Source organism: Engraulis encrasicolus, chromosome 24 (genome assembly GCF_034702125.1).
Source record: "Engraulis encrasicolus isolate BLACKSEA-1 chromosome 24, IST_EnEncr_1.0, whole genome shotgun sequence".
NCBI lineage: Eukaryota > Metazoa > Chordata > Actinopteri > Clupeiformes > Engraulidae > Engraulis > Engraulis encrasicolus.
In genome coordinates, this window is record NC_085880.1 from 8,204,677 (window position 1) to 8,232,130 (window position 27,454).

At 44.9% G+C, this 27,454-nt stretch overlaps 1 protein-coding gene across 5 annotated transcripts in view; it reads right to left on the reverse strand.

Moving 5' to 3' along the window:
* Positions 1-27,454, reverse strand: part of klc1b (kinesin light chain 1b) — a 67,435-nt gene that overhangs the window by 28,218 nt on the left and 11,763 nt on the right. For all 5 annotated transcript variants that reach the window (XM_063191729.1, XM_063191727.1, XM_063191728.1 and 2 more), the window contains exons 3-8: positions 12,723-12,998; positions 10,688-10,918; positions 7,758-7,836; positions 5,147-5,372; positions 4,033-4,120; positions 1,605-1,706 (exon numbers count right to left, since the gene is read on the reverse strand). In XM_063191729.1, coding sequence (XP_063047799.1) covers positions 1,605-1,706; positions 4,033-4,120; positions 5,147-5,372; positions 7,758-7,836; positions 10,688-10,918; positions 12,723-12,971 — 975 coding nt within the window. In that variant the 5' untranslated portion in view covers positions 12,972-12,998. The remainder of the gene's footprint in view (positions 1-1,604; positions 1,707-4,032; positions 4,121-5,146; positions 5,373-7,757; positions 7,837-10,687; positions 10,919-12,722; positions 12,999-27,454) is intronic.

The following is a 27,454-nucleotide window of genomic DNA, read 5'->3' on the forward strand; positions in this document are numbered from 1 at the left end:
AAAATAGAGCCCCAATACTTTTAATGGTGTAGTGCACTTATGGCTTTTGCTGGACAAAGTCATCATTTGTCTAAACAAGCCTTGGGTCTGTACAGCAAAGGGGAAATGGACCAAGCAGAGTGCATAAGATGCATGTCTCAAGGAGCAGGTTTTTAAGATGCTGGGAGGCTTACATAATACCTTAAAAACTGACCTTTGTATTTAATGCTTCTTTTCAAGTTGAATTACAATAGGTTTAGAACAGTTTGAAATGTTTGCCACTTCACCTTAACTGACCAAAAAGATGATACACCTTCTTCCTTACATGAGTATGCAGCATATGATTTGCCACTACCATCCTGCAGCTTACCCTAGCTGTGCTGTGAAGCTCATTTTGTTTCACAGATTGATGGGACTTATTACAGATGTAAACTTTTTTCCACAGATATTGAGGACAAATGGAATTACAGATTTTTATGACTTTTTAATCAGGAGTTGACTGCCAAAATTCATCACAGGTTTTTATGACCAAGCCAAAACAATAATGATTTTTTTTTTTTTGCAATACAGCAGTGCCTTGGAGATCGCTTTGGTGTTTTGCATAAAGTTTCTCATCCACTCAGAACCTCAAAAACTTTATCTGAGTTCAGGACCCACATAAAGCGCATGAAGCTTTTTCATTCAAATAATACCCAATTATAGTCCACATTTTATAGAATAACTCGAACATGACCTTTTGTAATCATACTTAATCATACTCCAGCCTTTGCAGAACACTTGCAGGCCCTCTGCAATAATGTGACACCCTGCTACTACGTACTTGCTCTGCAGAGCTTGTTAAAGAGAGGTTGTCATAGAAACCCGACTGCTACCTGCTCTACAGAGTCTGTGCCTCAGAGGTCAATACAGGCACCCTAGTGCTACTTGAAACCATTCCGACAAGAACTTGAGCTGAAGTATATTAGTGGAAAACACGCTCACACTATAGCCTGTTACTTATTCTTCAAAGTTTTGAACTGGGTGCTGAATCCCACCGAAATGTAGACAGAATTGAAGAAGTTAAGGACAACACTCTTCAGATTATTGGTTATTCATTCACCCAGGAACATTTCCGGCCGAGCGCCCTTCTTCAGTAAGTAATGGCGATTAACCCTTTTCACCGTGACTATAGACAAGTTCATTTTTGAAGCGAAACAGGAAAAACGACTACTACTTTGGTTTCCATAGAAAACAGTAGGGTGTTGTAGGTTTATTGCTGAAAAAGCACAGAGGCCTGTCATACAGAGGTCAGAGGTCAAAAGTGGAAGTTCACTAAAGGTGATGACCCTGCCTCCTCTAGAATCTCCAGGCCTGAGACAGGCAAGGAGGCCAATGCCATACAGCATGGCCAGCTTGTAGAATGCTATACACATTCATATAAATATGCTATTCCGCTATGTCCCTTTTCACAGATCTCCAGGGTTGTATAATGGGTGCTCTCAGGGTTGTAGTGCTATACAGTACATACACATAGTACAGCATTCCGCTAAATACCAGTTCATGGATCTCCAGGGCTGCATTAGTGGTTAAGGCTTATACATACACATTAGTACAGTGCTATAAAAATGTGCCATTTCACTACGTACCTTCTCACGGATCTCTAGGGCTCTCTTGCAGAGTGGCTCGGCCTCCTTGTATTTTCCCCTCTTGCCATACAGCACGGCAAGGTTGTTCAGGGTGGCAGCCACCTGGAGTTACACACACGCACAGGCACACCAGCACACCAACACACACAGAGACATGCGCAGAGATCAGACATTTGTTTTTTTTTTCCTCTGCCGATAAACTTGACCATAGAACGTCATCCTGAAGTCAATAACAGTGGATGATATAAGTATTTGTATGTGCATTATTGATTATCTGAGAAGGGGAATCCCTAAATCATTCCAAAGAAATCCATTTCATCTGATTTACTGAACATAATACACCATGCTGCCAATAACATCGATGAGCTGGGTTTGCTGGTTTGCAACGGTGCCTGTGCTAGAGATAGTGTAACTAAGGTCGTTCTGCGCAATCCAGCAGAGGTGGAAGAAGTACTGAAGTTGTGTACTTAAGTAAAAGTAGAAGTACCCTGCGAAAAAATTACTCAAGTGAAAGTAAAAGTTGTTTCCCAAAAACGTACTTAAGTAAAAGTCCTAAGTACTAACTTTTAAATGTACTTTTCAGTACAAAAGTACAAGTAGGCCTACTCACGCAATGGCTGTCTTTCTCCATGTCTACCTACTTGATCCAATAGGAAAAAGTGTCTGCAACGGTTTTCGGTTCTATTTGAACATGACTATGGAGTCCTGTTAATGTTTTTAAAAGTATATTTTCTGTCTGGGTGTCAATTTGGAAGAGGGGCTTGGTCCCGCCTCCCTGCCCGCAGCTGAGGCTACTGAAATATCCACGAAACACAACAGGAAAACCTAGGATAAATGTAACTAGTAACAAAGTCTTCTCCTAGAAATGTAAGGAGTAGAAAGTACAAGTAATTGTCAAAAAATGTAATTGAGTAAAAGTAAAAGTCTGCATTTTTATTTTTACTCAAGTAAGTACAAATTCCAGAAAAAACTACTTAAGTACAGTAACGAAGTAAAAATACTTAGTTACGTTCCACCTCTGCAATCCAGACCCAGTATCAAATTCACAATATCACACCACCAGTATAGGAGGCAGCTGTATTATCAAGTGAGTGCATCATAATCATAATTGTTCTTCCAAACAGTCAGTAGAAGGAGAGAAACCACTAAAACAGCTACATCAGCCAGCCGACAAGTCAAAAGGTTGTTATGATACACTGTGCAGACCTCCAACTCCAACGGGACTTTCAATGGTTAACACCTAGTCACTTAGCATTTCTGGAATTCCTGTTTGTGTGAAGTGCAAGTGTTGGTAAACGGAGAAATCCGTGCATTGAAAGGACAGTTGAGAGTATGGCATGAAGAGAGTGGGAGAGAGAGAGATGGGGCAGGGTTTGGACTCGAACCTGGATCCTCATGGCCAGGTAAAATATGTCCGTGCGGCACTGTGTGTGTATGTGTGTGTGTGTGTGTGTGTGTGTGTGTGTGTGTGTGTGTGTGTGTGTGTGTGTGTGTGTGTGTGTGTGTGTGTGTGTGTGTGTGTGTGTGTATGTGTGTGTGTGTGTGTTTAACACGGACAAGCTTGATGTAGATCCGCTGTGTCGATGTGCTGGCTTGCTTAGCTGGCGTGAATAGGCCAAGCCTTTTGTACTGCGCACAGAAAGCAATGTTTTCCAAATGAGCCTTTAATGTTTCCCCTCTCGGGTTCCTAATTTATCTGGCTGTGAGGGCCGTGATGGATGGAGCATCATTAAAGAGGAAATCAGAGAAATAAAAACACAGCGGTAGGCTAATGGGGGCCTGTAATGCATGACACCGCCGCCGGCTGTAGCGATGTCAAGCCAGAACACTTCAAAGATGTATTTAGTTGGAGAATGTGTGTGTGTGTGTGCGTGTGTGTGCGTGTGTGTGTGTGTGTGTGCTTCTGGGTATTTGTGTGAAATGGAGAGGACCTGTGGACCTGTGTGTGCATGTTTGTGTGTGAAATGACATAGTGAATGTACAGGACAACGTGTGTGTGTGTGTGTGTGTGTGTGTGTGTGTGTGTGTGTGTGTGTGTGTGTGTGTGTGTGTGTGTGTGTATATGCGTGTGTGTGTGTGTGTGTGTGTGTGTGTGTGTGTGTGTGTGTGTGTGTGTGTGTGCGCGCGCGTGTGTGCGCGCGTGTGTGTGTGTGTGTGTGCGCTTCGGGGTATTAATGTGAAATGGAGAGGACCTGTGTGTGCATGTTTGTGTGTGAAATTACATAGTGAATGTACAGGACAGTGTGTGTGTGTGTGTGTGTGTGTGTGTGTGTGTGTGTGTGTGTGTGTGTGTGTGTGTGTGTGTGTGTGTGTGTGTGTGTGTGTGTGTGTGTGTGTGTGTGTGTGTGTGTGTGTGTGTGTGTGTGTGTGTGTGTGTGTGTGTGTGTGTGTGTGTGTATATGCGTGTGTGTGTGTGTGTGTAACTCACAGCAGGGTGGTCCTTGCCCAGTGTCTTCTCTCTGATGGACAGCGCGTCGTTCAGCAAGTGAGCCGCCTCTTTGTACTTGTTCTGGTCCCTAAACATGCAGCATGAGATCACACATCAGCTTTAGAGTACATACTGCATCTGCTACTCTCTGAACGGCTAGTTAGAGCCCATACAGACACAGATGCATGCAAGTACTTAAGCAGCACACACAGACACACAGAGACACACACGCGCACAGGCACACACACAGACACACAGAGACACACACAAACACAGACACACACACACACACAGGCACACAGGCACACACGCACACACACATGCACACACGCACACACGCGCACACACGCGCACACACACACACACACACACACACACACACACACACACACACACACACACACACACACACACACACACACACACACACACACACACACACACACACACACACACACACACACACACACACACACACACACACACACCTATATGCAGCCAAAACACATACTCATGGCTTTCCATATTTAGCAAGTAATTTATTTTACCCAAAGCAGCTTTCAAGTTTTGGGACGGCATGTTTCATCAGCTTGCAGACGCTACTAAACGGGGCAATGTCCCAACATTCCCACCCGTAAGCTGAAATCAGGTTGGTGCCGTTTCATGCTTCAGCTAAACCCATTTAGTGAAACTTTCAGCTTACAGAGTTCAGAAGCAGCCAGTATAACCTTAAACCACTTTAGTGACACTGGGCTTACTAAAGAGAGAGGCAAACACGATGATGGAATATGGTGGAATATTCTCAAAAAAAAGATTGTCACCAAGACAGTTTGACTCACACACAAAAGCCCCTCATGTAGAGAGAACACAATTTCCCCCAAATCATTTACCACACAAAATGTTAACTACACACACACACACACTAAACACACTAAACACACACACACACACACACACACACACACACACACACACACACACACACACACACACACACACACACACACACACACACACACACACACACACACACACACACACACACACACACACACACACACACACACACACACAACCGACCGACAGACCAACACGCACACGCACACGCACACACCTATAGACCAGTGCCAGGATGTTGAGCATGGTGGCCACGTCTGGATGGTCATGGCCGGAGGTCTTCTCCAGGTCCTCCAGGGCCTGCTTGCAGAGGGGCACGGCCACCTCGTAGCGGCCCTGTGAGGCGTACTGGATGACCAGGTTGTGGAGGGTCCTCAGGCGGGCCGGGATCTCATACCCTCCCTGCTGGGCTGCTGCCACCGCTGCACTGTGCTGCTGAGGCACTGGAGGAAGGAGAGAGGAGGAGAAGAGGAGGAGCATCATTAGTCAGTGTGTTATTGTTCAATTGTATTTTTTTACAGTACATACTAGTGTTTCCCATAGTGCATAGATCACAGCACGACAGACAAACAGCCTCACAGTCACTGTTGTTGGTCAAGTACATCCTACTCCATGATTGAGGTACCTTGAGCATGGTACTGTCTCACCGCATAGCTCCCTTGGGGCGCCAGTTTCATCTTTCATGGTTGAGGAAAAAATGCTACAGTATTTGATTGTGTGTGCCATTTTTTTTATGTCACATTGACAATGGGAGTTTCTGGGTCTTCTTCTTCCTATCATCTTTCTTTCATGCTGTATCTAAGACATAGTCCAGTTGCTCAAAACTAAACCCTTGGGTAACACAACCAGGATGAATGAGAATCTTCACAGAGATACTCATAAACATGCATGAAGAAGCCCAGTTGCATACAAATCCTTTGAGTAACGCTACCTGGGTGAATGAGAATTTTCATCTGTAAGGGATTGAGTCCGGTAAATGTTAGCGCTCTACACAGTCTACATGACGCTTAATAACGTTACATGGCGCCGCACTCCGAGTCCAGTTTGTCAGGTTTGCAAAGGAGGGAGGGAGGAGGTCATATACAGGCCAAAGGTCTAGCCAAGGAAAAGCAATAGTGTGGATATGAAAATGATGCAATGAAAGTCTGCAGCATTTATTGATTTAGCTAATGCTTCATGCAAATCAGCATTTAAATGAAAGCAAATTTACTTGGCAAACACACTGAGGAAGAAGTCTGTTTCTCGCTGCATTGGCAGCTGGCAGTCAGCCGGCAGTCTTGCAAGCATAGTAGGTATACTTATCTAATATGCTTAGATAAAAAAGATTATCGAGTGCAGTTTATGATACTGCCTCCAGAGAAGACCACACACACCTGAGGATGCTCTGAACAAGAAGCCTTACAGTATAAATCTGAAATCAGCCAGTCAGTGTGTGAATGCCGAACTAATCGCTGACTTGGCAGAAATAGGCTTAGACAAAAGAGAAGATTATCTAGTGCTCAAAGTTTGTCGTCGCCTAAGAGGACCACCCACACCTGAAGAAGCTCTGAGGAAGGCTTCTAGAACCAGTCAGCACTTTTTCACTTAGTGGGCAATGGTGTGTTAAAGTGATACTGCACCATTTCTGAAAACAAGCTAATTTCCCACCTTCCCTTGAGTTAAATGACTGAGTTTTACCTTTCTCCTGTACTTACAGCTGTTCTCTGAATTTGGTCGTATAAATCCTGCCTCAAAGCAAGCAAATACAATTGAATCATAGGACCAGGTAGCAGCTAGCTGGTTCCATATATTTCAATTAACATAGTCGTGGGGAACCTTTTTTTCTTCGAAGGGCCACTTCAAATTCCTCCAAGGGCCGTAAAAGTCCTCCAAGGGTCATACTATGAACGCAAACCAGGATTTCCCCCTGCTCTTTAGGCGTATACCTGAGGCAGCCACCTTTTAAATAGACCACACCTTCTTTAGGTCCCCTGAATATAACTTAATTGTATTGCAAATGTAATTTCTAATAGTCCTTTACAAAATATATTGTATTTCATGTAGAGCTACACAACATTAAAATTATATCGGGGGCCGGATAAAAAGACACCAAGGGCTGTTAACGGCCCTCGAGACTCAGGTTCTCCACCCCTGAATTAACATCACCAGAATAAAGAAAACAGCTGTAAGAAGGAGAAGGGTAAAACTCAACTGCTTAACCTATTTAAGCCCAAGGCACCTGCTTGCTGAATGCCTAGGCCTTATTCAGGAAAAGGCGCGCTCAGCCTATAAAAACCTAAATATCTCAGCATCCGTAGCACATAAAAACATGAAATAAGTTGTAGAGAGAGAGAGAGGGGGTCCGAGGCACTCTGAAGTTCGTATTAAAAGTCCTTTATTAATACATGGACACCATAGATAGCCGACGCATTTCGGTCGCGTGCGACCTACTTCAGGGCTAATAGGACCCTCTCTCTCTCTACAAGTTTGCAACTTTGGATACCGATGAGCACCTAAATATTTTCACACTACCCCACAGATGCACTCATCCATTCTCTTTTCTTAAACTATGAAATAAGTTGTATTTAAAAGCCAGGACCCTTATCTTGCATGTGCTCATTCAGCTCTAACATGTCCACATCTTTTATTTTAAAAAACCCTCAAATCTCATGAGCCTGAATGCAGCGTCTATGTCGCTCCAAGTGCCTAGGTCAATGCAGCGTATATGCAGCATCAGGCTAAAATGGGTTAGCTCAAGGGAAGTTGTACAGTGAGCTTACTTCTAGACATGTTGCAGTATCGCTTTAATGTTTGACTTGGCAGAGTTATGCGGGGGTTTAAACTCTTACCTCCTGGGCCGTTGTCCTCCTCATCATTGGGGAACAGGTCATCCAGAGAGTCCTTAGGAGTCTCACCATCTTTCTCCTCCTAATATGAGAAGAGTAGGGGCATTAGCAAAGATTTTCAATATGGTAAACAGGATTCATCATACCACGTGTCACCAATGCAACAAAGTGGAATCAAGTCCGGTCTCCTAAATGGACTTGACTTTACAGTGAGCTCCATCGATTCTCCTAGTCTAATTTAGGAAAATGTAGAGTCTGCAAACTAGTTGTCTGCATGTACATTGATTGATGCCATCAAATTCATGTCTCAGCGGCTGTTACAAACACAATCAATTTCCAAACGTCATAATATCAATCAAAGTAACGTCCCTGTGCACAACCACTGTCCAGGGGCTGGTGATGTGCAGTAAGAGTAATCCAAGTGTCATAATATCAGTATTATACAAACATTCAGTATACATGGGCAAAACAGACATATACGACATCCCTGCATGCTATCTTAGTACAGTATAGCACAGAAGAAATCGGAGTGAGATTGCTGTGCTGAAGCCAGTCACAGCATTGTGTTAAAACAAGCAATTAATCTGACCCAAAAAAATACATAAATAAACCGATTAATTAAATGGATACATAAATAAATAGATAAACACGCATACAAAAACTACAAATTGAAAAGCTAGCGAGCGCCATGAAAATTCATTAGCAACATTTATGAGCGTAACTGGCAGAATATGAAAGCATTATCTTCTCCACGATGAAGCAAATGAAGAAGAAGAGCCGAACCAAGCGAGCGTGCTGTGCCGCGGCTGTATCAGAGATCAATCTTAATGGGATATAAATGTTTCAGATTTATATTTCATATCTCCCCAATCTTCAGAGGGAATGGAGAATGAAGTTGCGATTTACACTCCAATGAGCACTGCAGAAGAGCCCCAGGGCTATAGATACTGTGTGCTTTCTGCTTGGCGTCTGTCTATTAAAAAGTCTTTCAAAAATGGCAAAGTTTGGGCTACATGATGAGCCCCAAAGGACCTCTCTACTTACTCACTACGCTCCCACACACTCGTTTCTTCTCTGATCTCCCCCTCTCCCTCTCTCGATTTCTGTATCCCCCTCTCTCACACACAGCTCAAGGCTGATGCCATTACTGCCACCAACCAGTCTGAGCTTTTTTTAATCAGAGGATGAGAGGGAGGAGAAGGAGGAGAAAAAAAGATGAGAAGATAAGAAAGATATGAAAATGAAGATAAATGGCGACGTGGGGGAGGATGCAAATTTAGAAGTCAGGGAAGTAGATGAAGGAGACTAGAGGTGTATAAGGATGGAGTGGGGTATGGAGTCTGGGACACACACACACACACTTTTCCCTTCACTCAATGCACTTTGACCAGGTTTTATTGCAGTGATCATCACCCCCAGGCTGTAGCACAGTAGTACTAGCCACGGCTTGTCTACACGGCACTCAACACTCCACTACTATACCAGTTTAACATTAATGTTAGCAAACCAGTGCAGTACACTGGTAACATGAGTATGGCAATATAAGTTTAGTACTATTTTGTCTATGCATGCATGGATGAATGGATGGGGAACCACAATAAAAATCAACAAATAACTTCCTGAGTCTTGGCTGAAAGAGTGCGTGCACGAGAGAGAGAGAGAGAGAGAGAGAGAGAGAGAGAGAGAGAGAGAGAGAGAGAGAGAGAGAGAGAGAGAGAGAGAGAGAGAGAGAGAGAGAGAGAGAGAGAGAGAGAGTGTGTGTGTGTGTGTGTGTGTGTGTGTGTGTGTGTGTGTGTGTGTGTGTGTGTGTATGTGTATGTGTATGTGTATGTGTATGTGTATGTGTATGTGTATGTGTATGTGTATGTGTATGTGTCTGTGTGGCCGCAGAAACCTGCACACGTGGTTAACCATTTCCTTCACTGTGGGCAAAACATCCTTTTAGCACATTTTTGAGCTGCTTCCTGGATTCCAGGATTGTGGTGTTGAGCGTTTGTTAGAGAGTTTGTTTCCTTTACTGTGGGCCTTCACCATACTCCTCTAGGTGTTTGTTCGACCTGCTGGGTCATGCTCGGTTACATCTTACAGCTCTGCTAAGATAGACCTCTGGTTCTCCTGGTGTGTGTGTGTGTGTGTGTGTGTGTGTGTGTGTGTGTGTGTGTGTGTGTGTGTGTGTGTGTGTGTGTGTGTGTGTGTGTGTGTGTGTGTGTGTGTGTGTGTGTGTGTGTGTGTGTGTGTGTGTGTGTGTGTGTGTGTGTGTTGTGGGGTGTTCTTCTTACCGTGGGTGACACGTCTTCGTTGTATGTGACTTTAAAGTGTGAATGCATGTGAGCATAAGTGAGTATATGTTCCTACCGTGGGTATGACGTCTTCGTTGTATGCAACTGTATACAGTACGTGTGCATGCGTGTGTGTGCGTGCGTGCCTGAATAAGTATGCGTGTGTGCTCTTACCGTGGGCGAGACGACTTCGTTGTATGTGACTGTATGTGTGCAGAAGTGTGTACTTTGCCCTTACCGTGGGCGAGACTTCTTCGTTGTATGCGACTATATGTGGGCATGTGCTCTTACCGTGGGAAAGATATTTGTTGTTTGTGACTATATGTCTGCATAAGTGTGCATGTGCCCTTACCATGGGCAAGACGTCTTCGTTGCATGCGACTATATCTGTATGTGTGTATTTACACTTACCGTGTGTGAGACGTCTTCGTTGTATGCGACTGCATGTGTGCATGTGCCCTTACCGTGGGCTAGGCGTCTTCGTTGTATGTAACTGTATGTGTACATAAGTGTGTGCGTGTGTGCATACGTGTGTGTGCATGTGCCCTTACCGTGGGCGCGACGTCTTCTGTATGTGTGCTTTAGTGTGTGCATACATGTGTGTGTGTGTGTGTGTGTGTGTGTGTGTGTGTGTGTGTGTGAATGTGTCCTCACCGTGGGCGAGACGTCCTCGTCGTACTTCTTGAGCTGGTTCATGAACTCCAGGTGCTTCTTCTCCTCCTCCAGCTGGGCCACGCTCTGCTCGCTCTTCTGCAGCTTCTGCTGCGTGTTGGCCAGCTCGTCCCGCAGCCACTGGTTCTCCTGGCACAGCCGCCGCACCTGCGCACGCAGCTTCTGCTTCTCCGACTCCACCGCGTTCAGGTGGTTGGACAGCGCCATCATCACCTGCGCCATGGCGACGATGTGGTGGGGATGTCACGGACGACGACGACAACGTACAGTCAGTTGCAGCGTCGTTGAACGAGGGAAGGAGAGGGAGAGAGGGAGAGAGAGAGAGAGAGAGAGAGAGAGAGAGAGAGAGAGAGAGAGAGAGAGAGAGAGAGAGAGAGAGAGAGGGAGAGGGAGATGGAGATGGATGAAGAAAGATAATGGAGAACAGACAGAAACAAAGACAGAGTCAAAGACAAGTCAGTCAAGACCAACAAGGATACTCAATGAATAACCAGGAGGAGCTTAACCTAAAAAAAAGTTCTCGTGTGTGTGCTTGAGAGGTTGAGACTTTGTGTGTGAATACAGTGTTTAGGTGTGTGTGTGTGTGTGTGTGTGTGTATGTGCTCCAGAGTGTAAGGCAGTGTGTGTGTGTGTGTGTGTGTGTGTGTGTGTGTGTGTGTGTGTGTGTGTGTGTGTGTGTGTGTGTGTGTGTGTGTGTGTGTGTGTGTGTGTGTGTGTGTGTGTGTGTGTGTGTATGTGTGTGTGTGTGTGAGACATCCGTAAAATACACCAGTGACTCACCACCACGCAGCACATTACTAAGATGTGCATGTTCCTCAAAATAAGCCCTTTAATAATACTATATCTCTCCTCTAGCCGTCCTGGACACTGTCTTCGCCTCATTGAGATTAATGATCACATTTTATCAGGTCTACAAGAGAGCAGATTTGGCCAAAGCCATTATTGTCCCGCAGGATCGCTTCCTCTTAATATTCATCTTCTGCAGGACACACTCGTTTGTTTTCATCAACACGCACTCAAGGGGGTCTCTACTGTAATAAAAACCACAGTTTTCTGCCCTTCTTCTTTTTGACCCGATGATATTTACAATGTGAAAGAGAAGAATGGATAAATGAGAGGAGACCAGTGCAACCGAGGTTATTAATTCTGCATAATTTAGTCACAGGCTCGCTTGAACCTACCACCCTTGAACAGGAGCATTGGATTGAACACCAATCCAGCTACCGAAATGTAAAGTCTCTATAGCAAGACCTCTGGATACCATGTATTGTTGTACCCGTTACTGCACTCTATTACTGCAATACAAGTACACTGTGCTATGCTCTGTATGTTATTCTACATTAATATCATGTATATGATTTACACATCATAAAGTTGAGCGTAATGTTAGAGCTATACAGCCGTTTATTATCTTGTGACAAAGCCTTATGGTCTACATGGGTCCTGTTTTAGTGATATTTCAATGTCAAACCTAATACATTTGTAATACCAATATGTTGAAGGCCTTTTCCCTCAGTTTCAATGTTGGAGTAGTTACAGCACTTCGCCTTTGTAAGGCAGTACAGATAAGTAAATGTTGTACCCTATCTGGTTAAGTAGGAAGAGGCCATTGTTCAAATATTTGCTTAGCTGTTCTAGTTGGCATCCGTTACAGAGACATGCATAAGATGCAGCAGACTCACTGGTGCCACTGTTGTTTCCATCTTAATATGTTGTTTCCATTTTCTTAATAGTATTATGAGCCTATTATTTGTCTCATAATACTTATAGAGTATCATAATAGAAAGACAGACAAAAAGTTGTGGCTTACCGAGTGAAAGCTCAACAATTACAATACACACACGCACACACACGCGCGCACGCACGCACGCACGCACAAGCACACACACACACACACACACACACACACACACACACACACACACACACATCTCCACACTCTTCTGCAGTAGGTCACTTTTATTGTGAACCAGGTTAGCACACACACACACACACGCATACACGGCCTAAAACCCACCTGCGCCTCGCCCAGCCCCAGCTCGATCATCTCCACGCTCTTCCTCAGCAGGTTGCTCTTCTCGTGCACCAGGTTGGCCTCCTCGTCCTTCTTGAGGCACTTGATGGTCTCCAGCAGGCTGTGCAGGATGGAGTTGTGCTCGTTCTTCAGCGCCTCCAGGCCCTGGATCACCAGCTTGGTGTTGGAGATGATCTCCTCCTGGGAGAGCTTCTCCAGCTTCTCTTCCCGCGGGTACACCATGGTGGACATCGTCTGAACGTCGAGTGGAGAACTCACCTGTGGAGAGGAGAGGAGAGGAGAGGAGAGGAGAGGAGAGGAGAGGAGAGGAGAGGAGAGGAGGGTTAATGCATTGGCTTGTACAATGGCCCGCTCTGTTGGTTCTCTACCCACATGGTGGACATTGTCTCCACTGGAGGACTCGCTTATGGAAACGAGTAGGAGGAGAGGTGGGAGAAAAAAGTAGAGGAAGGTTGGTAGACCAATTACCAATGACTGACAGTGCCTGTGTTTTTAAACGACAGTTTTTTTTGTGATAATTAGCCGCGCTTCATAACTTGCACTGCATGCTCATTAGGGTAAGATAAATACGTAAATAATATAGTTGATTGACAGGTTCATTTATAAATTATATATATACAGTGCACTCCATAATTATTGGCACCCCTGGTTGAGATGTGTTAAAAGCCTTAAAATAAATTCAGTGTTTATTGCAGAAGAATACTGTCACACTGAAAATTGTAGGAAAATGTAGCCTTCAACTCAAATGAATTGTAAGAAAATAAAAAAATCCCTGACTAAAAAATAATTATTTTTCATTAAATCACCTGTTCCACAATTATTGACACCCTTAACAATTCCCAGGAAATAAATATAATTGAAACATTTCTGTCATTTCTACAGTAGTTTACAAAGTTTACCAGAGTATGTAGGAACATTTAATTAGTAATTCATCACTTCCTGTTTCCCTGGGGTATAAATATGACGTGACACCGAGGCCATTTCTCTTATCCACTCTTAAACATGGGAAAGACAAAGGAACACAGCATACAAGTAAGGCAGATGTGCGTCGACCTTCACAGGTCAGGCAGAGACTACAAGAAGATTGCCACTCAACTGCAGCTGCCCATATCCACTGTGAGAGGAATAAAGAAGTTCAAAACAACTGGAACAGTGGTAAACAAGCCTGGACGAGGACCCAAGTTTATTTTGCCACCACGCACAGTGAGGAGGATGGTAAGAGAAATCAAAATATCTCCAAAGCTCACTGTTACAGAATTACAACAAATGGTAGCATCCTGGGGTCACAAAGTCTCCAAATCAACCATCAGGCGCTGTCTACACGCCAACAAGCTGTTTGGGAGGCATGCACGGAGAAAACCTTTCCTCACTCACAATCATAAACGCAAGCGTCTGGAGTTCGCCAAGCGGTATTGGGGCTTCAACTGGGACCGTGTGCTTTGGTCAGATGAGACCAAGATTGAGCTTTTTGGCAACAAACACTCTAAGTGGGTCTGGCGTACCACGAAAGATGCGCATGCTGAAAAGCACCTCATACCCACTGTGAAGTATGGGGGTGGGTCAGTGATGCTGTGGGGCTGTTTCGCTTCCAAAGGCCCTGGGAACCTTGTTAGGGTGCATGGCATCATGAATGCTTTGAAATACCAGGACATTTTAAATCAAAATCTGTTGCCCTCTGCCCGAAAGCTGAAGCTGGGTCGTCACTGGGTCTTTCAGCAAGACAATGACCCTAAACATATGGCCAAATCTACACAGAAATGGTTCACCAGACACAAAATCAAGCTCCTCCCATGGCCATCTCAGTCCCCTGACCTCAACCCCATTGAGAACCTGTGGGGTGAGCTGAAGAGGAGAGTACAGAGGAGAGGACCAAGGTCTCTGGATGATTTAGAGAGATTCTGCAAAGAGGAATGGCTGAAGATCCCTCTTTCTGTCTTTTCCCATCTTGTGAAACATTATAGGAGAAGATTAGGTGCTGTTTTGTTGGCAAAAGGGGTTTGTACAAAATATTAACACCAGGGGTGCTAATAATTGTGACACACATTATTTGATGTCAAATAATTATTTCTTTATGTGGGATTTTTTCCCCACTGAATAAATGCACTTGTATTGAAGGTTGGATTTTTCTCTTTTTTTCCATTAAGGTCCCATATTATTTAGAAAAAAAATAAAATAATTGGAAGCTAAAAAACACATCTCAACCAGGGGTGCCAATAATTATGGAGGGCACTGTATATATATTTAAAAAAAACCATGCACATGAGATACACAGTAGGTCAGATTTGAGGTTACCGGTATAATACTAAGCGGTTAATGATACTGAAAAATAGCCTTCAAATTTACATCTGCATCTTAACGCCTCATGTATTATTAAGGAATATCTAACTGTCCATTGGGCCACTTCTCGAAAAGGCGTTTTGTACTCAATAAGAACAAACTGAATAACGTTACGCCTAGAGAGAATATCTTGAGGACTGATGAAATCACATAAAACAAGTCATAAAACAGGATTCACTGACGGTGAGCAGATGGTAACAGAACTGACACAAAACTGTGTCGCACCAAACAGCAATTAACCGAAAATTAAACATTCCTCATAACCAAGTGCCATGAGAGCCACTAGCCGATGTTCCATCCAACTTAATATGCATTTTACTGCAGTCCTGCCTCAGAGATACTTGAAATTTGCATTCACTTTGAGAAAAGTGTGTGTGTGTGTGTGTGTGTGTGTGTGTGTGTGTGTGTGTGTGTGTGTGCGTGTGCGTATGCGTGTGCTTGTGCGTTAAGTGTGTGCGGAAGAGAGAGTGAGTGTGGCATTCCCACTGACGTGCATTGGTATTAAGCCGATTAACTTTTAATGTCAGTTGATGCTAAGATTTTCAGTGGAAGCCTGACTACTGAAAGGTTGCCAACTATTCCACAGGGGAGGGAGGGCCTGACTTTGTTGTCCACCCCTAGCAACAGAATGCCATAGCATACATCATTTGTTGCATTGCAGCTCAATACATAGACACCAGAGCCAAATATATATTATAAATATCTGTTATATGTTCTGATATTTTTTCCTCAATCTGAATGTCAACACGGAAATACTAAAAAAGTGATGATGATAATGGATTAGAGTAACATTTCAAAGGAGCAAGTGCAATATAATTAGGGCCATTACATGGAAGAGTGCTGTTCTGTTTGTGAGTGTCAGTGATGTGTCAGTGATCTGACAGAGCATGGCAAAGCCATCGGAGGGAACTAACCGCCCATCATAGCAAGCAAGTATTAGTCACGGTGGAGGGCAGAGGCTTGCATGACACTTTCTAGCACTGCGCTGCTAAGATGCTCAGCATGCAGAGACAGAGAGAGACACACACACACACACATACGCACACACACGCGCACAGCCGCGCGCACATACACGCACGCACACACGTGCGCGCGCGCAAACCATCTCTCTGCTACACTCCCTGTGTCCCTTTCTCTTTCCCTCTAACACACACAAACACACACGCAAACGCACACACACACGCACGCACGCACACACACAAAAGCTCAAGCCCCGCTGAGAGGATGACTATAACCGGAACACAAGCGAGAGCAAGAGGTGGTGGTGGGGAGAGGCAGTCAGGCAGAGACAAGCAAAATGACAATAGACCAGGCAGGCAGGGCTTATCGAACTAATAAAATGCTATGAAAGTGAACCACTCAGGGAACAGAGAGGAGAGGAGAGAAGAGAAGAGGAGATCGTAAAGGAATGTCATGTAACACGGCCAGAGCAAAGAGCGGACAATCTAATGAGCTAACAGGTTGGCCTTGGCAGAAGTGGCCCCATCCATTCAGTAAGAGGCAAGTGACAGCAGCAATAGCAGTAGCAATAGCAGCAGCCCACCCACCCACACAGTGATGGAGTACGAGGGGAAAGGGCCATATGGATCTCAGCATATGGCTCACTGCTGGAGAAGCTCAGGGCCATTCCTTAGTGTCAGCTGCTATGCTGAGAGTGATGCAAGTATTTCTTTACACAGTCTGCCTCTACTGTATTTCATATCCTGTATCTCATGCCCATGCAGTGGTGAAGAAATACTGTAGCAGAAGTTATGCAATGGCAAAACGGGTGCAATCTTCTATATAAACTTTAAACACTAGAGCTGTGAACTATTTTGTTGCCGGCACAGGTCGATAAAGAGGCAGTCTTTACTAAAAGCCATTTCATATAGCACCATGAAAATTCTGCATTCAAGCAATCACAATAACACATGGTACGATCTTCTGTTATTTAAAAGGTATTTCAGCTTTTATTGGCACTATGTTCATTCTTGTGACCCTGACCACTGTAAATTCCAGCCATCGGAGGTGCGGCTCAGATCAAGAGGCAGCTTTTACCGTGCAGTGATCCTCTGTTATACTGCGGTCCACCTTTCACAGTCATTTTATAATATAACCTTACTTTACTTTTTTCACATTAATATGCATGCTAAAGAAATAGGAGTCAGAAAATGGCTACATTTTAATGCAAAAAACTTTAAGGTATCATGTGAATAATGCTTAAAATGTGGTAACTTAAAACATCAATAATTCAGTAGGCTAAGCAGTAAAGCAGCGAGTGGGAGTACCTTAAAGGACTTAAATGAATTATACAGTAAAATATTTCCATATGGTTTCGCTTCATCATCGGATTCATTTCTGCACTATCCTTCAACAGGAGGTTCAGAAATGCAACTACCTGTGACATATGGTGAATCACCGGATTTCATGCTCTAGTACTGTGAAAATACTGCATACAAGCCATCCAACATAATTGCTGCAATCTCCTGTAGAGCGTTAAAAGACATTTTAACTTTTATCCACGCTTTGTAAATTCCAGCACTCACCAAGGCTACAGGTCAGATGAAAAGTTAAAAATCCCCCTTTGAAGAAAAATGGATCGTGTCGATGGCATTTCACACTTCTGAGATATTGATTTCTTTCCCGTCCGGCCAAACAAACCAAGTAAAGCTTGACTAAAGCCAATCATCCTTTCCCCAAATCATTTGTTATTGTTTTGTTGTTTCGCTGCTGCTGAAGGCATAGTGCTCCTTTCAGGCAGAGAAAGCCAGGGCACAGAGTTGTTTACATTAAAATGTCAACTCCTTCAATACCAATTAGAGAGGAGCTGGCGAAACGCGGAGAGGAGAGGGAATAGGAGAGAGGAGGAGAGGAGAGGGAACAAGAGAGAGGAGGAGAGGAGAGGAGAGGAGAGAGGCAGCAATGGGGTGCTGTGTGACTCATAGCGCCTTCATTCTAAAACAGCTGACTGGGCTGCAGGTGACCTTGCTGTGTGTGTGTGTGTGTGTGTGTGTGTGTGTGTGTGTGTGTGTGTGTGTGTGTGTGTGTGTGTGTGTGTGTGTGTGTGTGTGTGTGTGTGTGTGTGTGTGTCCGTCCTGGTGAGTTATCATTAGTGTGTGAACCACCCTACTGACTGCACTGCCTGTGCCCCATCTTGTCTGGCAGTAGAATAGGCAGTCTCTGCCCAGCTGCACACCCCACTAACAGACAGGCAAAACAACAATGGTTGTTAAACTGATCAGTCAGCACTAACTTACCATATCGCCTGGCAAGCCACACTAATACATGAAAATATTTTTGGATATTTTGAGGGTTTGTCTAGTACTGTAGTTTACTAGGCTACTTGTCTAGACTGCATCACAGATTCTCAGATGTGGCTGGGGGGTTATTTAACTTGACTAGCATGATATTAGACAGTGGATCACCTCACACTGATTTAATTTACTACAGCGACAGAATTGCTGACGGGGATGATCTATGTGTCCAATCCATTTAATGTAATCAGTGTTATGCTTAGGTGTGTGAGTGTGTGTGTGTGTGTGTGTGTGTGTGTGTGTGTGTGTGTGTGTGCATGCGCGTGTGTGTGTGTGCATGCGCGTGTGTGTGTGTGTGTGCATGCGCGTGTGTGTGTGTGTGTGCATGCGCATGTGTGTGTGTATTGTAATTGTTGAGCTTTCACTCGGTAAGCCACAACTTTTTGTGTGTCTTTCTATTATGATACTCTACAAGTATTATGAGACAAATAATAGGGTGGTCATGTATCAGAGAAGAGATAAGCCCATCTACATGTTTTACTAGAAAGAAAGACACCCTAAAGCCCTAAAGAGAGATGCTTAGCAAGCAAACTTTGATCTTTTCTCATGAATTTCATATTTCCCCTCCCACTCACCTGGAATAACCCTTTAATATTATTTTTTTTAAAGTTCTGCCAAATCTAGGCCTACTGCCTCGAGAGACAGCAGCTGCAATGCTAAATATAACAGAAATTAATCATGCACATAAAAGACAAAAATTAGCCCAGCCCTCTTTCCACACAATACGGCATGAAGGGGGATTAATTACCAGGTCTAACATCACTTCCATGCCCTCTAGATGGGTGCTCTGCTGTTAGCTTGCCAACGACACCAAAGGTCGCCTGGTGGTGCCTGCACTGGTGAAAAAGAGGGAAGCCGGGACGAGAGCTTGTCTGGCTTCATGCAGGTAATTCAACTTTATAGTCTGTCACAATGCCACAGACTCCCTTCATAATACTGATAAATGATGCACATGACAGGAGTGGGTGATGTGTGGTATGGGGAGAGGGAGGGAGAGAGAGAGAGAGAGAGAGAGAGAGAGAGAGAGAGAGAGAGAGAGAGTGCGAGAGAACAGAGACAGAGATAGAGATAAAGAGAAAGTGAGCAAGAGACAAAATGAGAGAGAAAGAAAGAGATAGTGAGATAGAGTAAGAAGGGAAAGAGATAGTGAGAGAGAGAGAGAGAACGAGAGAGAGAGAGAGAAAGAAAGGGAGCGAGAGAGAGAGAGAGAGAGAGAGAGAGAGAGAGAGAGAGAGAGAGAGAGAGAGAGAGAGAGAGAGAGAGAGAGAGAGGGAGCGAGTGAGTGTGTGTGAGAGAGAGAGAGAGAGAGAGCGAGAGAGAGAGGGAGAGGGGGAGAGAGAGAGAGAGAAAGAGAGGGAGAGGGAGAGGGAGAGGGAGAGGGAGAGGGAGAGGGAGAGCGAGAGCGAGAGCGAGCGAGCGAGTGTGTGTGAGAGAGAGAGAGAGAGAGAGCGAGAGAGAGAGGGAAAGGGAGAGCGGGAGAGCGAGAGAGCGAGAGAGAGAGAGAGGGAGAGCGAGAGCGAGAGCGAGGGAGCGAGAGAGAGATGGCAGTGACGCTGCCCGGTCCAAGAGCACCATCTGTCCCGGTCGGAGCTGTGAGCTTGTAACCCTCTCTCTCTCTCCGTGTGGCCCCTTGCTCTGATTTATGATGCCCAGAGCTCTGCCACACCCTCACTGAGCACAGCCTTGCCTAGCCTGCCTCTTCCCCTTCCCCTTTCCTCCATCGTCTCCACTCTGCTCTGCTCTCCCTCCATCGCAACGCCGGCTGGATGGAGTGAAGAGGGCCAAGGACACACACACGCTCACGAACCAAACTGACAACAACAACAAAAGTCATGAACCATGGGAGGTGACAAGTGCTGTAAGTCACTGCATGACACTTATAGGACTTGTTTTGGAGCAACTAAGCGGGTGGCTTAACCTCAAAAACGAACACAAGACTTGAAATATAGTGTTGCTTTTGGGCAATCTTGGGAGGACGTCAACATCACGTCATACCTGATACAATACGCTGATGTTTGGATGAGACTGCCCCAGAAACGTCACTAGCAGAACAGGTTTTCAACTTTGACTGGCAAGGCAGAGGAAAATGTACTGTACACATCGGCAGTGCTGTAAACCAGCATGGAGGAATGTTTACACACACATACACACACACACACACACACACACACACACACACACACACACACACACACACAGCTGATAGACCCCATCAACACATCTCTGTCCACCGCCCTTCGCCCCAGAGGGGAGATTGGCTGTTAACTGTGAGCTTAAATTGATCCTAGCTGGCTGCCTAAGGGAGTTGTTTATCCATGAATAAAAGAAAACACAGGCTACCGGTAGCCTCAGCACAAACACCAGACTGAAGGCGAGCAATCACAAAGACATTTCTCTCCAGCTTTCTCTTTCACAGGGGAGAGGGGAGACAATGCTATCCATTCTCTCACTCTTTTCTGCTTGCCTGCTCCCTGCGCTATCCATTCTAGTCGGTAGTCTAACTACATAAAAAAAGCCACCTGGCTGATTCCGGGCTTAAAATAGCGCGTAATCATCTGACTGCCGTGAAGCGAAGTGAAGTGAAGCAAAGCAAAGCAGAGCAGAGCGAAGCAAAGCAACCCCCAACCGAGCAACCTACTCCATCAGAGGGTCTGTGATGTGTGGGGGAGAGCAGTATGCCTTAGTACACACTACACAGGCATCAAACCCCCTCCTGCACTGCGAAATCACTCAAACACCAGGCTGGTGGAGGCTCGTCTAAGTATGTGTGTGAATAATATATGCATGTCATCTGTAGGTATCTCTGTGTGTGTGTGTGTGTGTGTGTGTGTGTGTGTGTGTGTGTGTGTGTGTGTGTGTGTGTGTGTGTGTGTGTGTGTGTGTGTGTGTGTGTGTGTGTGTGTGTGTGTGTGTGTGTGTGTGTGTGTGTGTGTGTGTGTACATGTAGTGTGTGTAGTTGCCTGGAAGATGATTCCATTTTGTTGTACATGTCACAATGACAAATAAAAAAGATATTCTAGGATGGTTGAGTTTAACGTTCCTGACACCAGTGCCGGGAGACGGTTAGCTAATGGTGTGCAGTGAACCTGTAGTCTGATGGGTGATGTTGTCAATCGTGCCTGGGTGACATGATGAGTGTGTGTGGGTTGGGCAGGTAAGGCATAGAGGACAGTTTGCAGGCGGGCAAAGACACCAACATCCCTAATCACTCAATCAGTCTGACTGTGCAAACTCCAAACTCTGAAGTGTGAGACTGAGTGCACAATATGCCACTGATTGAAGAAGGGGATGATTTCCGCTGCACTGAGTCGAGGATATAGCCTAGATGGAGGGGGTAAAAGGAAAATAGATACTTAAAAATAGAGCGTCTTGAGCTTGATGTGTGAAATAATGGTGCTGTTCTTATACTCTCTCTCTCTACAGACACAAACACGCACGCACACATACACGCACACGCACACACACTGAGAGCAGATGGGTCAAAAATGATCATTCGTCATTTTTGTCACTGTGTGAGTCATTTCGCTCCGGAATGGATACATGACGAGGACTGCTGCTTCATCGAACAGCTGCACAGTGTGTGTGTGTGTGTGTGTGTGTGTGTGTGTGTGTGTGTGTGTGTGTGTGTGTGTGTGTGTGTGTGTGTGTGTGTGTGTGTGTGTGTGTGTGTGTGTGTGACTAGAGATCCCTCTGCGAGTCAACAGGACTACTGGCTGGCTGTGTAGCTGTGTAACTGGGGGGGCAGGGCAGGAATCGGCCGCCACAGCTCCCTGAGGTGACATAAACAACCAGCGCTATTGCCAGTTAGCCATTTTACGACCCTTTCCTTCTCAAAGCCTGTCACTGGCCCTTTGCCTCATATGCCTTCTTACTCGCTTCGCTACGGTCACCCCAAACCCCTTCCACGAGGACGGCAATATTTGAATTTATGCCCCGCAGCACGATTGTTCCCAAGGGGCATAATAAAAAAGGGTGGGGGATGGGGCACTGTTCTGTGTGTGTGCTGTGCGCGCAGGTCATCAATCATTCTCCATGACGAAAAGGGTCTTGGTCTGTACACTGAAATTCTTTGCCTCCACCAAGCACTGGCATGGCTGCACACATCTGGATGCTTTTGGAATTTCTCCAGACTGACTATGACCCTAAACCAGGAATATCCCTGCCCTAACTGTTGAACTGGCTTACCATGATATTCACTAAAATATTTCGAAATTCAACAATCAAACTAATATACCGGTAGTAACGACAAAAAATGAATACAGTTGAATTGAGCTGACTATCAAGTTACCAAAGTGCAACACATTACAGGAATGGGTTAACCTCCAAACCCACGGTTCGATTAGCGCACCCGTCATTGAGCACGCTGTTCTCTCTCTCTCTCTCTCTCTCTCTCTCTCTCTCTCTCTCTCTCTCTCTCTCTCTCTCTCTCTCTCTCTCTCTCTCTCTCTCTCTCTCTCTCTCTCTCTCTCTCTCCTCTCTCTCTCTCTCTCTCTTCTCTCTCTCTCTCTCCTCTCTCTCTCTCTCTCTCTCTCTCTCTCTCTTCTCTCTCTCTCTCTCTCTCTTCTCTCTCTCTCTCTCTCTCTCTCTCTCTCTCTCTCTCTCTCTCTCTCTCTCTCTCTCTCCCTAAAAGGTCAGTGAGTCAGCAGGCTACAATCGACCAGCCTCCTGCCGGCTCCTGCCCAGTCTGAGCTCAGCTTACAGACAAACAGCTCACACAAAAGCTGGACCCAGTGAATGCACCGTCCTCAGGGCTGCTGCAGGGACTGTATACAAATAGCCCACCTTATTATCCACAGTTACAAGGGCAGCACCATTTCTATTTTTCAATTTCCAATAGTGCGAAATCATTCACATAGGGGAAGCTTAACTGGAACTAGCAGACCGGAAAAATTCTGCCAGATGGGGCAACGCTGGAATGGGTGGGGCGGCATAAGCTTAATATTGTTCAGTTACCTATATACAATTATGGGCTCAGCTACACAGGAGATCCAGAATTGTATTGGGGGATGGAGAATGCAGTTGGCATTTGAGCGTTTACAATCCAGCAAAATTCTTTCAAATTCTATAGGCTTTATGCCTTGGCCATGACTCAAACAACTAAGGGACCTTACTGTTAGACGGGGGACCAGGGTTCGATTCTGGGCTTCGAGGTTATTTCCAGACCTTGCCCCATCTCTCTTTCCCACCCACCCACTCATTTCCTGTCTCCTCTCACACTGTCCTGTTGAAATAAAGCCCAAAGAGTCTAAAAAATCTTTTAAAAGTGTAGGCGTTTATTTCAAAATGTAATGAGCAGCATTATGCCTGTTTTTGGGTACCGGTAGGTTTCCTCTTTTTCAGATTTTTCAGATGACAAATTGGGTGTGAGCTTTCATAGCATGAAGTCTTGCATTAGAGATTAGGAAAACAACGCAGGAGATCTTCGATGTCAAGACTAAATTGCGTGCTTCTGCAGAATACCATAGCAGACCTAGTTGTTTCATCCATTGCCTGAACCATGTGGATTGTAATTCACACAACTCCTTTAGGTAGATAAAGGCGGCCTGCTTTGTGAAATTGGCCATGTTAAGTGTTCAGGTAGAGGAAATATATGGCGGGACTTTTTATCTCTGCAGGTCTGAGACAATAGGGGTGTAGATTGGCCAGGACATTGAATGATGTGCAGCTAAACGCTAAAAGCCTTTGGGCTACTTAGTCTGTGTTCTGAGGAAGAGGTGATTTCGCAGTAAAAGCCCAATATTACCTGTGTCAAATTTACAACTAAACTTTAAAAACACAATAGCCTAGTGCCAAATTTACATCAAACTTCTAAAAGTAATAGTCTAGTAAAACCCCAACTCTTCTTTACATGATCATAACTTGGCATGGCGTGTTGCGTGCAGTTCTACAGTTCAGCTTAGTCGTGAGGGGACAGTGCAGTGTCTAATCTGCTAATGACCACATTAGCCCGCCGCTACGCTACGTGCAGTTGATCACGACCACATCAAGCCTCGACTTAGGCTGACTCCTTGACACCCCACGGCACAGCAGCAGCATTAGGAATGAATTTTCCCCTGTGAAGCTGAGGCCTGGTACTGCTTTACCCTCATTTGCATTGAACCGTGAAGAAGGTCATTGGCCAATCATAGCAACGTTTGTGTATTTTTTTTAGTCGGACAAAAAAACACAGCTAATCACACAGAGGGCACAGGCTAAGCCTATTATTGTATTTGACACCCACAGACTGCTAATGAACTGACAGTTAAATTACAATGGGCTACGGTGGCCGAACTTACACAAAATGTCATGGGCGGGTGAGGTGTGAGGTTGGCTTTTTTTATTTTCTTTCTATCCTTCTTTCTTTATTTAACTTATTTTTGGTGTTCGAATACAAGCTCTGAAAAGCTGAGAACAGCAGCACCAGCAAATGCTCCAACTGGCTTTAAGGGATATAAAAGGGTGGTAATAAAGTTACGCTGCTTGCCTTGCGCCTGGTCAGTGGTCACAGGCTACTGAGGAGAGTATTATTGCAGCACCTGAAACAAATCCCCCCTACCTTCTCATTTCCAAACCCATCTGCATGACTGAGAACACCTTCAGTAAAACCCATAAAAGCCAAATTCTTGGATGAAGCAGCACTGTATTGCTGCAGGAGGTGATTCTGGTGCCAAACGATGTGGCAACGGTTCTCCATCCATTCTTCATTAAAAAGAAAAACAGCAGTGAGTCAGGCTGCACATCCAAACATCCCAGCTGCCTCTCAGTGGGCACTGGCTTCCCATAAGCACCACCTGAGGACAGGCTGGAGGTAACGTATGGCTGTCTGCTACAGCAGTGGGTTGTAGTGATGAAAGGGGGTTTTAATCTCAACAGTCCCCTCTGACGCAGGCTTTGAGGTACAGTACACAGGGCGCTAGATGACATGGCAGGCAGGGGCCTGGTGCGGCATGGGTTCGTTCTGGCCCGATGATCTGAAGCTCACAATTGATGGAGGGGGCTTTAAATCTCTAAAGACTCACCTGAAGGTAGGACTTGAGAAACGGTATGTGGTGCTGTGGTACGCCTGTGCATTACAGTGATCGAGGGGACTTTAAATCTCCAAAGACTCACTTGAAGACAAGGTATATGGAGGTGTGTGGTTGTAGGACTTGGTACACGATTTGCATTATAAAGATGGAAGGGGCTTTAAATCATATACAGGGGCTTTTAGGACAATTTTAAAGGCCTGGCATTGACAGGGGACCCAATGAAAATTATGTATTAATAACTTTGCCTTTCTTAACTCATTGGCTGCCAGCCATTTTCATAAAAGAGTACCTCGGAGTGCCAGCGATTTTTCAGCATTTTGGGTGTTTTTTGGAGGCTCACAGAAAATTGAGTTCTGTGTCTATGTCAACACCATACCTATCAAAACACAGATTAGACGCTCATCTGTCATCAGAAAAAAACAGTGTCTCTCTACCCCTTTCCGTTCTTTCATAATCACCTGTTGAAATTAAGTGGAATTCGCCAAAATGCTGCTTTCTAGCCAAAAAGCTGAGAAAACGCCATTTGAAGTAGAACTATAACTGCAAACGTTTTTGCCCGTAATGGCATCGTCCTAACAACTCCAAACCTATCAGCTGCTATTACACAGTCTTCTGTCATCTGCAGCCTGAACAAAAAGATCATTTGTATGACCTTTTCAACCTAATATACTGAAATATAACGGGGGGACTCGAAAACAAGGGTGTTTTGGTTTAGTTGCTGGCGCGCAGCATGGATCATGACAGCAGTTGCCCCTAACTCCGGTAACTCCCTACCTCTCCCTCTCCCTCTCTCTCTCCCCTCGTTGGAGAACGAATCACAGCTGGTTTATTTCCTCCAGAAATAGTAGCTATTACCGTGTTGTGTCTTGTGGGGAGGGAGGCAGGTAGGCAGGCAGCACCGCTTAGCGTAGCTTACTGCAGCTTCTTTGGCAGAGCGGACAATTTACAGATTGATGATTACTGTCATCATGGTTCTGCTATAGTGATCTTGTCATATATTGTTCAATGAATTTTCTTTTGATAAAGTACTGATCACACATCCAACATTTCACAAGCCGATTGGAGTGGTGAATGCTAGCTGGTCTGAGGCTAAGTGCAATGCTTTCTAATGTGAGCTGAATGCATCTGACCAGACACAAAGGCTACTCTGTTCCAAGAATCTGCAACCCCCCTGTCTTTTTTGATGATACAGTAAGCTGATCATACTATACAGATCCATAAAAATAACTGTGGATTGAGTAAAAAATAGTTGACTTACCAAGGCTCCTTTATTTAGGCTTAGTTGTAAGTTGTTAGCGATTTCGTCCTCAGTTGGGACACATCACCACTAGTCCCGTGCATTCTCCTGTTAGATGATATTTTGTAAGCAACATCCTGATGTTGTGTAGGCTGATCACATTATCCAAAATGAAAGGTTGTCACACAGATCATCTCATGGTGTATTTTGGGCAAGTTAGCTACAATGCCTTCTAGCTAGATAGCAACAGGGGATTGTATTTTGGTCATGAGAGGAAGGTTTTTTTTTTGTCAGGCTCTGACACTAAAATCAGTAGCCTACCTGTGTTAAAATCAGAGGGCAAGAAAGTAGACTACTGTCACAGGTGCTTTACTTTCAAAAATGATTTTGCTATGCTACTTTTGAGATTATATTATAATAGTAAAAAGGGGTGTTTTTGTCTTGACATTTCATCTTGCTCTGAGCTAAAGCCCTGCCTTGACTGTTCCTAAGGACACTTCTGCCACCTACAGGAACAGTTAGAAAATTCCTAGAGGCTTGAAATTCATACAGAAGATAGGTCAGACCGTCCTCGAGGCCTGGCTGTAAAAAAACGCAATTGTCGGCGAACGACGTCGAAGGTAGGGGGCGTCACTATTTGAAATGACGTCATTCGACGGCCAAGGCAGCCAATGAGTTAAATCTGTGCAAAGATTTCAAGCGGTGCCCCTGATCTCACCAGCCCAAACCGCGACAGGTATAGAGTTGCATTATACCGTAAGTTTATAATGTGGTGGGTGTTCGACTGAGATCCAGGGTTTCCTCCAGCGTGTAACAGTTAAGGCGCCCACCTTGACAACA